This window comes from the organism of the source record quoted next, unplaced genomic scaffold (genome assembly GCF_019419815.1).
Source record: "Pyrus x bretschneideri cultivar Hongxiangsu unplaced genomic scaffold, Pyrus_bretschneideri_v1 Contig25, whole genome shotgun sequence".
Lineage (NCBI taxonomy): Eukaryota > Viridiplantae > Streptophyta > Magnoliopsida > Rosales > Rosaceae > Pyrus > Pyrus x bretschneideri.
Window position 1 is genome coordinate 2922968 of NW_025999557.1, and position 13060 is coordinate 2936027.

General features: G+C 39.2%; 2 protein-coding genes across 3 annotated transcripts; one reads left to right on the forward strand and one right to left on the reverse strand.

Annotated features, from left to right (window-relative positions):
* Positions 1-970: 970 nt before the first annotated feature.
* On the forward strand, positions 971-8403 carry LOC103965390 (alpha,alpha-trehalose-phosphate synthase [UDP-forming] 1). The gene is given in 20 exon segments (XM_048586848.1): positions 971-991; positions 993-1059; positions 1062-1328; positions 1551-1648; positions 1802-2190; positions 2840-2954; positions 3118-3219; positions 3724-3874; positions 4019-4107; positions 4736-4784; positions 4955-5055; positions 5282-5469; positions 5811-5928; positions 6457-6633; positions 6711-6833; positions 6919-7006; positions 7169-7299; positions 7398-7496; positions 7772-8137; positions 8139-8403. Coding segments are annotated over 20 exon segments (2877 nt in total). The 3' UTR covers positions 8277-8403.
* Positions 8404-9643: 1240 nt separating this feature from the next.
* LOC125478568 (trifunctional UDP-glucose 4,6-dehydratase/UDP-4-keto-6-deoxy-D-glucose 3,5-epimerase/UDP-4-keto-L-rhamnose-reductase RHM1-like) lies at positions 9644-13060 on the reverse strand. 2 transcript variants are annotated; one of them, XM_048586849.1, is made up of 3 exons: positions 12901-13060; positions 10482-12057; positions 9644-10393 (listed from the first exon to the last, which is right to left on the reverse strand). In XM_048586849.1, the coding sequence occupies exons 2-3, from the start codon at positions 12042-12044 to the stop codon at positions 9950-9952; spliced, it is 2007 nt and encodes a 668-aa protein (XP_048442806.1). In that variant the 5' UTR covers positions 12045-12057; positions 12901-13060; the 3' UTR covers positions 9644-9949. The 2 variants fall into 2 exon arrangements, with proteins under 2 accessions (XP_048442806.1, XP_048442807.1); XM_048586850.1 differs by having other exon boundaries at positions 10482-12054; positions 12901-13057.

The following is a 13060-nucleotide window of genomic DNA, read 5'->3' on the forward strand; positions in this document are numbered from 1 at the left end:
TTTCTGCCCGGTTTGGGTATAAATTTTTCTGTTTACAACATAATGATTGATATCTCCTGCATGGCTGTAAGGATTTCAGTACCTTATAACGCTTACATGAGGATATTGTTGCTCCTTCGTTTTTTCTCTCACTACGTTTTCAGATTTTGGAGATTACCATCTCTCTCTTCCCCTCTCTCTCTCTCTCTCTCTCCCTCTCCCTCTCAAAACCAGTGACAGTGTTTTAGTTGACATCCATCTCCAAAGGCATATTTGATTCAAACTCAAAGGGAGAGGTGGGTTTCTAGAGAGAATTCAAGAATTGTTAGTTTTAATATTTATCATTTATTATTTATTTGTCTCTTGTTTTGTTTGTGCTGGTTCTGAACTCTCTGGGCAGGATTAAGCATGCTAATCGAGACAGTATATGATATTGCTTTCTCAGTTATTTTTTCGTATTTCGGTGTCTGTTGTTGTTTCGTCTGTATGATGTTCATAACTTTTTGGCTGAGAAAACCAGAGAATTCCGCCACTAGTCGAGAGCCGTGGGGTTTATTCTCTCTGTCTTCTCCTGTTACTGCCATTTTTTACTCTTTTGCCTTTATGCTTTTAACCTTTTTCGTGTCGATTTTATGAATGTGAGTTTTTAAATTGCTACTTTAAAAGACCACGAGATAGCGGTAGACCCCATTTTTCGTACTGTGGATCATGTTCTTGGCATGATTTTCATTTAATATTCCAGTAAGCCTGCTGTCACTTTTATTAGTGTGCCAAGATTATCATGTACTGTTGTAGAGATGTCCTTATTATATTCAGACCGAGTGCGTTATGATTTTTTGCTCCTGGCATCCAAAATGTCTAAGATTTTTGTTTGGCCTGTGGCGATGGTTTGATGACTTTGTTTGCTTTAAACGGAATGTAGGACGCAGTTGTCGGAGGATAACTTGTGTTAATAAAGTTAGAAGGGAGGGTTCACTACTAGAGAGAGCATATGCCTGGGAACAAGTACAACAGGTAATTCGGACCACATCCCACCAAATCGAGTTGAACGGCTCTTGAGAGAAAGGGAGCTAAGGAAAAATAACAGGGCTTGAACTTGAATGAATCATTGGAGCCTGAGTTGCAGTTAAGAGAAGATGAAAACTCAAAAGCTGCCTATGTTGAACAATTCTTGGAAGGGGCTGCAGCTGCAAGGGCGCTTAATGAGGGATGCGAAAAGCAAGAGCGGAGGCCTAGCAGGCAACGACTGTTGGTTGTGGCTAACAGGTTACCGGTGTCTGCAATTAGGAGAGGCGAAGATTCATGGTCTCTGGAGATGAGTGCAGGGGGTCTAGTCACTGCACTTTTGGGTATGTGGTGTTTTAACTCTTCTTTAAATAATAAATACTGATGACCGGTTTAACATCGATCTTTGTTCCTTTATCGAAGTTTCTGTTCCCGTGTCGATCATCTTCATAAAGGGGACAAGATTTTCATCAGTGATGATATCCCTTCATTTTAATTATGATTTGGTAATTAACCTGCAAAGATGAACCTAATTTGTACTGGATGGTTTTTTATTTTTTCTGCAGGTATAAAGGAGTTTGAGGCAAGGTGGATTGGTTGGGCCGGGGTAAATGTGCCGGATGAAATTGGACAGAAGGCACTTACTAGAGCTCTCGCTGAGAAGGTCCAAATTTCTGTACCTGGATTTCTTTTAAAACTGAAATTTTCTGTCATTCATAGACATAGGTTCAGCTCATTTTCACTCTTGCTTATGTATACAACACTTTCCGGTGTAAATGTCCATAAAATTTTAAGATGGCTGTTTTGTTCCTTGCAGAGATGTATCCCAGTTTTTCTTGACGAGGAGATCGTTCATCAATATTACAATGGCTATTGCAATAATATTTTGTGGCCCCTTTTCCATTACCTTGCACTTCCACAAGAAGACCGACTTGCCACCACCCGGAGTTTCCAGTCACAGTTTGCTGCATATAAGAAGGCAAATCAAATGTTTGCCAACGTGGTTAATGAGTACTATGAAGAGGGTGACGTAGTTTGGGTCCATGATTACCATCTTATGTTTCTTCCAAAATGCTTGAAGGATTACAATAGTAAAATAAAAGTTGGTTGGTTTCTCCACACCCCTTTTCCTTCTTCTGAAATCCATAGGACATTGCCTTCACGATCAGAACTACTCCGTTCAGTTCTTGCAGCTGATTTAGTTGGGTAATTATTCCTTACATTCTGCACCAGTAATTAATTTTCTTTGCAGTTTACTTTGCTGATGATAATTGAGAAATGCTGTTACTAGACATTTGGCATATCTTTTGAATCTATCAAGCTTAGTTGTCTTTGCATCTATCATTGAGAAGGTATTTCATGTTGCAAAAACTAATGACATCTTGTTCTATTCCTCAAATGCTTAAAACTATCTGGCTTTCATCCGCGATGCATAATATTTAGGTCTAGCCGTGATATTCTGTTTCTTTTGTGCTGGCATGAGGCATGATATGGCTTATTGTATTTCACATGGTATAGAAATTTCAGAAATAGAAGACCCATTTATGTAGAAATAATGTGTTCTGACCATTGCCTTCATTCCTCTTTTGAATTATGCTACAATCGCCCTTAATAACCATAAAACAGTAGAATATCTGATCGGTAAAGCATAATTCAATTTCAATTGGCAAAACGAGGAGGCAATAATGGGGTATCCAATTACTAGGAATGGAATAGTGTTGACAGCTTTAGTTAACTATAAATTCATCGAATTTCTAGTGGTACTTTAAGATGTTGTGTGAAGTGATTTCATGCACAAAAACCTAATATGCATAGCGACTAGAAAGTTTTGTGACTTATTGTCATGTTTTTTCAGTTTTCACACTTATGACTATGCACGGCACTTTGTTAGTGCTTGCACTCGCATTCTTGGCCTTGAGGGCACACCTGAAGGAGTTGAGGATCAAGGGAGGCTTACTCGAGTGGCTGCGGTCTGTATCTGTTCAATTATCACCTGTTATTTTCTTGGTTTTTGGTATTCTATCTTTTAAGGTTTCTAGTATCCTTTTATACAACGTTTAGCGTTTAACAAATTGAGTGATATACGCACACTGGAATCTAATTCTAGCTGTACTTGCTACGTTTTAATTTCAGTTTCCTATTGGAATAGATTCAGACCGCTTCATACGTGCACTTGATGTTCCTCAAGTCCAAGAACACATTAAGGAATTGAAAGAACGGTTCGCTGGGCGAAAGGTAAATGTTCTTTTGTTGTTTCAATGATCCTAGACACATGTACAAATCCGCCTTTCATCTCTGTCAGTGAAATCTGCCAAACACATGGGTAGTTTAAAAAGCAGCACGATCAGTCTTGCAACTCAAATGCAGAAGTTTATTTCTTTTACCTTCTTTATTTTGGCATCATTACTCCAATGAACTTCACAAGTGAGTTCGTTTTCGAAAAGGATGCCGGGAATAGAAGCCTTAGAAGCTTTTTTTTTTTTTTTTTTGTTTAGGGTCTTCAGTGAAGAAAAGCAAATCAATTTAACCTCTGATCAAAAAGATATACCTTGGTTATATTTCATCTCTTCAACAAGTTTAGTAATGAGCATAACGGCCCTATTGTTCCGATGGAGAGAACCTACGATTAGCTTTTTGGGAAATTTCCAAATGAACAATTTCGACGAAGTCTTTCAATTTCTTATTTACTATGCATGCCGTTTTTTTCTCTAGTTATGACTCTCTTTTTTAACACTGCAGGTAATGCTAGGTGTTGATCGCCTTGATATGATTAAAGGGATTCCTCAAAAGATACTGGCGTTTGAAAAGTTTCTTGAGGAAAACCCAACTTGGCGTGACAAAGTGGTTTTGCTGCAAATTGCGGTGCCAACAAGAACGGATGTTCCAGAGTGTATGCCCCCTCCTTAGGATGCTTTGTCAAGTGTTTTTTGTACTCTTAGTTGCATTTAGAATAAGCTAGGATCTATATATTCATTTCATTTCTTTGTTTTATCTTGATTGTGATGTATAAACTACTTATCTTGCATTTTCACAGATCAAAAACTTACAAGCCAGGTTCATGAAATTGTTGGCCGAATAAATGGACGATTTGGAACTTTGACTGCTGTCCCAATACATCACCTGGTATGCTCTTGATTTTCTAAGTAGCTATTCCACAACATGTTATTGAAGGGGCCTCGGTGGAATTTAATACAAAGGATATTGATGTGCTGCGTGTGTATGACGTTATTGGTCTCTCTTTATTAACATTCGGTATGATAATGGCATATTAGGAGACATAATTTAAATTTGAAAATGCTGGATTCATGCCACAAGGGTCATTAGTTGGTTGAAGTTCATCTGCAGTGGAATTATATATCTCCTGCTTAGCACTATGCGATAAGGTGTGGTAGTTTTGTAGCACCTTATTAAGGGTGCCCCCTCACAAAGGGGGTTGCAGTGACCAGGCCCGGGCGACTGTGTACCAAAAACACAGGTCTCTGCAAAGTTGTAAGACCATGTATGGGGGATGACGCTATTTTATTTTTTTAGTTTTAGTTATTGGGTTGGCTAAATGAAATAAATACTAAAAAAAAAATTAGAGGATTCATTGAGTTCTCAAATTTTGAAGATACTTTTTCGAATGAGCCGAGCCACTAGGATGAAACTAAAAGAGTTCCGCATTATTAATAGCAGTTGTTTTTCTTACATATATCAAGTTTGCTGGGGATTTGAACGAATACTTCCTAACCAATTCTTTTTTTGTCTACAGGATCGTTCTCTTGACTTTTATGCATTGTGTGCACTATATGCTGTAACTGGTACTGTTCTACGTACTCTGGCTCTGGTTCCCCGTTTCTTTTGACCATTTTTTGCAAGCAAATAAGTTTTCGACATAACTTTACAGCTAGTATCTGAGAAAATGTACATATAATTTTTCATCTAGTAATATCTTCTTCTGTCCGTTTGTTTTCGTTTTCAATTTGTCCAGATATAGCACTTGTGACATCCCTGAGGGACGGAATGAATCTTGTCAGTTATGAGTTTGTGGCATGCCAGGATGCAAAGAGAGGGGTCCTTATTCTGAGTGAGGTAATAACTAGAAATTTGCGTGCTTTGTTATGTTTGATCTTCACTCAAAGTCTCATATCTGCCAATTTGGTGAACTTATCTTTTGTTTTTATAGCTGTCATGTTACATGGCTTGGATCCGATACATGAAAAGTTTATCTGATTTCAAAAAGCATACAGAATCATCTTTAAAAACAACCTAATATTTGGTCTTTAGTCTGCTTTGACACTTCCTGGTCCTTCTGTAGTTTGCTGGTGCCGCACAGTCTTTAGGTGCTGGAGCAATCCTAGTGAACCCGTGGAACATCACAGAAGTTGCCAATTCAATTGCTCAAGCATTGAATATGCCCTCTGAAGAAAGAGAGAAGCGACATAAGCATAATTTTTTACACGTGACAACCCACACTGCACAGGAATGGGCCGAAACGTTTGTAAGGTATGCATGCTTGAGTGTCATGTGTTTAATTCTTTAAGCACAAAACTATTTCTTTGCTACGTCTAACGATGGTAAACCAACATAAGTTAACATGGTTCTTAGTGATTCGTGGCATACATTTTGTCTTCCTCATCTTAACAGTTTAAGCTTTCGAGGACAATGTAAAACCTGTAAAAATTTGGCAATAACGTGTTTTCTGACTTGAAATTGGAAACATATCTGCATATGCAGTTTCCGATACCTTGACCCTTACAAAAATCCTGAATGGCGTGCTTGTATTTTAAAAGGTAGTATAGATGAATTATGCACTGAGAATTGACATTCATATCACTATTTTTCAGTGAACTGAACGATACTGTTATAGAGGCACAATTACGGACCAGACAGGTGCCACCACCACTTCCAAACCAGGACGCAATTCAAAGTTATTTGCAAGCAAATAATCGATTGATCATACTGGTATGTCATGGGAATGTCCCAGTTAAGAAGTAATGTTCATGTACCTCTATCAAACCTTTTACTATCATAGGTATCTACATGGTATTCAAATTTTAGCGGATTTTCATGGTATTCTTGGTCAAGTATAGGAAGTGTGATGGAATGCTCAGGTTTCGTATTGGTAATCAGATCTACTTGTACACACCAAATTTCGCTCCCCAAATTGTAGGTTTTGGTTATGCAGCATGCCTTTCTTTGCTGAGTAAACTGGCAGGCTGGCAGCATATAAAGTTTTCTTCCATTGAAGTGTTTGACATTTTAAGTAGCCAATAATACATCAAGTCTCTCACCAATTTTAATACAGTGAAGTATTCAGCTATCTCATCGATTGTGAGACTCTTTATTATCTATTCTTCGGAGACCATGAAGAGCTGAATTTTCTTCCTGAGCCCAGTTTGTGTAGGCATCACAGTTAAAACATTGTATGGTTTTAGCATCTGGTTGGCATTTTCTTTCATCCATCTGATCTTTCTGGTGATGGGAACTCAGGGATTCAACGCGACATTGACTGAACCAGTGGACACACCCGAGAGACGAGGTGATCAAATAAAAGAAATGGAACTTAAACTGCACCCCAAATTGAAAGAAACCTTGTCAGCACTCTGCAATGATCCGACAACAACTATTGTCGTCCTCAGTGGGAGTGACAGAAATGTCTTAGATGATGTAATTCATCCATTTCCACATCTAAGTTCTCTTACCACCCTTGTCTTATCCCTTTTTTAATTAAGGTGTTTTTACAGAACTTTGGGGAGCTTGATATGTGGTTGGCAGCTGAAAACGGGATGTTTTTACGCCTTACAAAGGGAGAATGGATGACAACAATGCCTGAACATTTGAATATGGAATGGGTTGACAGCGTGAAGGTGCTCGCGTCTTGAATTCAAGTTATATTCGGTTTAGTTGTATCCTCGTTTCTTCATACTTATAATGCTGATTTTATTTTTTCAGCATGTTTTTGAATATTTCACAGAGAGAACACCACGATCACGTTTTGAACTACGCGAAACTTCCCTTGTGTGGAATTATAAATATGCAGGTATAGCTTGTTTTTTTTTTTTTTTCAAACCATCTAACCAGAAAAAGAAATCGGTTTTGTTGAACCCGATTTCACTTGGACTAAGTTTTTTGATTAAGTGAACTTTTGGTTACTCTAATGCCTACTTTTTTCTGTTTCTTTTTCACCTTATCATAACTGCAGATTTTGATTTTGGAAGACTTCAAGCAAGAGATATGCTGCAGCATCTCTGGACTGGCCCGATTTCTAATGCCTCTCTTGATGTTGTTCAAGGTAGCCGGTCTGTTGAGGTTCGAGCAGTTGGTGTGACAAAGGTGAGACTATGATGCTTTGCCTGTGAAAACAGTTGAAATTATTTTGCTTATATTTTTCGAACAACTGTTTCGTTTCTGAAAATTCTCTTTCAATTCAGGGTGCAGCAATTGACCGTATATTGGGAGAGATAGTTCACAGTAAATCCATGACGTCCCCCATTGATTATGTGCTGTGTATTGGACATTTTCTTGGCAAGGTAACTTTCTTGTTCGACAAGTCATGCGTTTTCTCGTCTCCGAACTCGTTATTTGAGTCATATTCTGAAAGCTTTCTTTCTGATATGAGGAAAACTCAGAATGTGAGGTTAATCCTTCATTGCATGCTATACCATCATGTTAAAGACTCGAAACCCTCGTTTTTCGTTGATTTATGATATTTTTCTGGTATGGGAAAGAGTGTTTATATGCTGTAACTTCCAACTGCGGAAAATGGAGAACATTTGATTCAAGTGTTTGTTCATATTCATTTCAGGATGAAGATGTGTACACCTTTTTCGACCCAGATCTTCCGTCTGGGCCGATTGGTCTTCCAAGAAACAAGATACCCGATGGACTAAAGCCAAATGAGAGAAGATCTTCTTTGAAGGCTCCGGCAATCAAAAGCGGGTCAAAATCATCTCAGAGCAAGGCGCAACGGCTTTTACCAAACTCTGAGAAGAAAAATGCAAATCATAACACCACGAATCCACAATGGCCATCTCCAGAAAAGATTTCGTGGAACGTACTTGATCTGAAGAAGGAGAACTACTACTCTTGCTCTGTGGGGCGGACTCGCACAAATGCTCGCTATCTATTTCAGTCCTCGGATGATGTAGTCGCGTTTCTGAAGGAACTGGCCAGGTGCATCTTCCGCAAGCGTTTCATCTTCGATTGAGAGATATAATGCTCTAGGATTTCTCGAAAGTGTAGCTTCATATGCTTCTGAGTACTATTACATCGTAGATATTTCTAATGCTTCAATTGAAGTATTAGATTGAGTGACAGAGTAGGTATTGAAAGCATCTAAACCACAGTGACAATTAAAGACTTGGGAAGAAGAAGAGAAGAAGAAAAAACCACACTTGAAGTATTATCCTTACTCAAATATGCAGTTCTTTTGCTCCATTTGTCTCCACTTATTTGCATGTGTCATTTCCACTATCAAAATTGGAGGGTGATTTTGCAATCCCCTTTTCACCTTAGGCCATCTCGAGCCAAGGGCAATAGGTTATTTTTACTTCGGAAATGTGCAAAGTCCGTCTCTCACGAGGAAGCTATATTCCTAGTCGGCAAGAGGTTATATCCTAGTCAACAAGCAGGGTTGGCTACTTGTAGCCCTCAAGTTGAGTGGGTCACATTCAGCCCTCTGACACGCTTTTTGTGGGGCCCACGTGGACTTCATATCTCTCTCTCCCCCTCTAAATCTAACAAACTATAAGTAGTATAGTTCTATAATTCACGGAGATGAACACAAATAATCGAGACTACACATTAAAAGATATATTTTGTAGGGACATATATCTTGGAGGGATAAAACATAGCCCACTGCTCTTTAGTCGTGCACTAATCCAGATAGCTTTACGTAATCTTTTTTTTTTTTTTAATCATTAAGTTAAATAAATCAAAAGAGAATCAACGTACAAATCAAGAGGAATGCAAAAGGCGAAAACAAGAGTGCAGAAATCAAAATTTGTTAAGAACTCACGAATACAATTGCCCCTTAGAACCAACTTGTAACAGCAGAGTTCCCAAAGATGTACAATTTTAGTAACGTTCCAGAGGCAACTTTGAGTTTGAGCCACCACCAGATCGTGAGTCGTGACAAAAGCAACAACAGAGGCAGAGTCGAACAGATCTCGCGGCGAAATTGAACGGATTGGCGACGGAATCAAACGACGCTTGCAGCGACGACCGAGCTGATTTCTTTGGGCTTCTCAAATTTGTTTGGGTTTGTAAGAGAGAGGAGTGAAGGAGCGAGGAAAGAGAGGAGAGAGGGAGAGAGTGAGGACATGGCGAGAAAAGATGAGAAAGAGAGGGGGAGGGCAGAGGGAAGATGCGAGCAACATAGCAAAAGCCACTTGTCCTAAAGCCAAAAGCTCCATATTCTCACATTTTTTGTTTGCTGGAAGCAGGCTATGATTTTGAGTTGTGTTCTTGAGAATGAATTTTTCGCCTGACACTCAATAATTGTTTCTGAATTTGAAAAACTAGATTTGAGTTGAATACCAAAAGGTCCCTAATATACTAGTGCAACTTTACACCATTTCTCCCTGGAATTTCATTGCTTTTGGCTCCTGAATTCAAGCAATGCATGAACGAGTGTATACACACACATACACACATTTATATAAGCTGAAAACAAAAGAATTAAACACCACAACCTTCATTGAACAGAATGTAAAAGAAGTTTACAGAAGTATATCTATCGGGAACCGAATCTGTGGAAAGTTTTTGTAAAATGGAACACGAAGGAAAGTAAGATATAACGATGAAAACCCAGAAAGCACACTTAGTAGAATTATACCCAACACCCTCTAGGCATACAAGAAATAATGGCAAGGCTAAAAATGAATAATGAGTGATACTGATTCAACTAAACTGAGGTAATCTAAGCATATATCACCTAATATGGATGGTGGAGGTTTTACCGAGCTCTATAACTGAAATTTGCTTACACCTTCTTGTTTGGTTCAAAGACGTACTTGATCAGCGACTCCTTGATTGGCAGCAACTCAGGGAACTCTTTCTTCAACTTGGATGCATCCATTTCATTGTTGCTTCGAGCTGCAACTATGACCTTGGCTTGCTCTTCGAGTGTGAAGTTAGCCCATGTGAACTTTGGGTCAATGTATTGCTTGTACATCTCCAGTATCTCATTATGGCTTACGACACCAGGGTTTGTGAAGTTCCATATGCCCCTCAAGTTCCGTTTTGCCATCTCAATAGAAATGGGTATTAACTCATCCAAGATGGTCATGCTGTTAGGAATGTTTACCACTTTGTTATAACGAGAGATCTTGGTAATGAAGTTGCGAGGGTTGTTCAGGTCAGATGAGATGGGCATCCGAACTCTGAGAGTGCAGACATTGTCGAATTCTTTCAAGAGCTCCTCAACCTGATTAAAAATAAATGACAAACGTCAGACTTGAGAAAAGGAAGAATAAAGAAAGAGAAAAAAACCAAGAACTCTCAGTGAAATGTACCATGGCCTTGGTTTTTGAGTAGTAAGAACCATGGAAATTGGGTGTGTCCTCTTCCTTGAACCCAATTCCCGAACCTTCTGGATGTTTCGCATCATATTCAAATATACACCCAGTAGCATAGTTCAGCATCAGGAGTCCATGCTCTCTGCAAACATCTGCCAAGGTCAAGGTTCCAGCAACATTGACTCGAATTGTTTCTGCTTTATGAGATTCGCACCAATCAACATTAGGTCTACCAGTCAGACCAGCAGCATTGAACACATGGGTTGGCTTGACATTCTGAATATCTGCCAAGAGTGATGTGCGATCCTCTAGACGCCCTTTTCCATATTCATAAGGAATCCCTTGTTTTTCACATAGCTTCCCAAGTACACCCCCAATCCAACCAGTCCTACCATAGATCAAGAACTTATAGGGAGGTTTACGAGGAGAGCCACTAGCTTTGGAAGGTCGAACCAACATTCGGGGATTACTTGAGACAAAAGATTCAGATTTGCCACTCTCAGACTCTTCCGAAAGTCTCTCAATCCCACCAGGCATCATCAGCATTCGAGGATGAGGTAGCAGAGCCCCAGATACATCACCCCACCAATCAGGATTCTGAGTGTACCATTCTATAGTCTTCTTCAACCCATCTTGCCACTGGGTGCGCTCTGACCACCCCAAAATCTTCAGCTTCTCATCATCTAGGAAATACCTCTGATCATTGAAAGGTCTGTTTTCAACAAACTTGATGTTTGTCTCCGGGTCAATTGAGAAAAGTCTGCATATATCTTTGGCCACATCAATAACTCTCCTTTCCCTCTTTGTTCCAATATTGTACACATGTCCAATCTCTCCTTTGTGAAGAATGAGCTCAAAAGCCTCAGCAACATCCTCACAATATAGATAGCTTCTCACGTTAGAACCATCCCCGTGAATGGGCAGAGGCTTCCCTTGCATGGCCAACAGAATGAACTTCGGAATCAATTTTTCAGGAAATTGATTTGGTCCATAGACATTGTTTCCACGGGTAGTTATAACAGGCAATCCATACGATCTGCCATATGCCATAACAAGCATTTCTGCGCCCGCTTTTGTTGCGGAGTATGGATTTGTTGGGAGAAGTTGAGATGCTTCATGGTTTCCCACAACAGCATCTTCATCAGTCTCACCATAGACCTCATCTGTGCTGACATGGATGAACCTCTTGATTTGTCCAGTAACTTTGCATGCTTCTAGGAGAACATGGGTGCCATAGATGTTGTTCTTGGTGAACTCAAGGCTGTTACCAAAGGAGTTGTCGACATGGGTCTGGGCAGCGAAATGCATTATGGTATCGATTGACTCAGTGATGAGGAGATAGTTGACAAGGTCAGCACTGGCAATGTCCCCCTTAACAAACTTGAAATTGGGTAATGATTTGGAGGGAAGGAGGTTTTTCAGATTTGAACAATAGTCAAGCTTGTCAAGCACAACAATCTTGTAGCCAGGGTAACTGCGGATGAGCCGGTTGGCAACATGAGATGCGATGAAGCCAGCAGCCCCAGTTATGAGGATGTTCTTGGGGGTATATGAACCCATGTTGGGGAAACTTCTAATATCAAACATTAGAAAACTACAATGAGAACCGAAGCTAAAACAATATAACAATACATACCATAATACATAAACTACTGAAAATCAACCATGGAGCTAGAAGAACATGTAAAGCAAACTTTCCATTTATCCCATAAGCCTAGGTAAAACGACATTATCGCAACACTGTAAACAATAGGAAACAGATAATTCGAATGACAGATCCCCTTAGTTTATAACAAAACAGAGCTACCAAAATTACATATAAAGTTTCTAATTTGGTGATTAAAAGCAAAAAGTCGCCAAATCAAGTGCACCATATACAGCCAATTTCTTAGAAATGACTCATCAATATCTTAAAGAGTTTCCAACACCTCATTATATACTAAGGATTAACTTTTCTTTTATGTTTTTTTCCTTCCCTACAAGCAAGTAAACATGCCCGAATCGGTATCAAACAGAAGCAAGACCACAACACATCACAAAAACATTCACTAAATCCTATCACATCTAACACAACCAATACATCAAATTTCAGATCATACATATTCAGAAACAAATGATCACATCAAATCATCCAACCCATTTGGACTAAACACGCAGACATCAGAATCTCTTCCCCATTCATGACAACCCATTTCTCGTTTCATAGATCCCAGATCAAAATTAAGCAATGCCATGTTAGTAAATCAAAGCGTAATAGCAAACCCAACACTCAAATTCTACATATTTATCACAGATCTAACGTTTCAAAAGTACCCAAATCACAAATATCACAACCAAAGCAATGATCCAATACTTTGGCCACATGAAATGTAACCAAAAAAAAAAAAAACTGCAGAAAAGATAGTAATAAGCTTACTTAAAGATTTAGCTTCGATCAAGATCGACCAACCCAGATAGAGAAATTCAGAGACGAAGCCTCAGGAGGCAAGCGAAGAGAGAGAGAGAGATTCAGGCAGAGAAATTAGAGAAAGAAAAATGGCCAAGGATTCATCTATGAAAGAAATGAGGTGCAGAGC

What these genes read in the sequence shown, in the direction of transcription:
- LOC125478568 (XM_048586849.1), bottom strand. Translation starts at nt 12,044, where the DNA reads ATGGGTTCATATACCCCCAAGAACATCCTCATAACTGGGGCTGCTGGC. An exon ending in ACTCAAAAACCAAGGCCATG is followed by an intron (nt 10,394 to 10,481) that starts GTACATTTCACT and finishes ATTTTTAATCAG; the next exon opens with GTTGAGGAGCTCTTGAAAGA.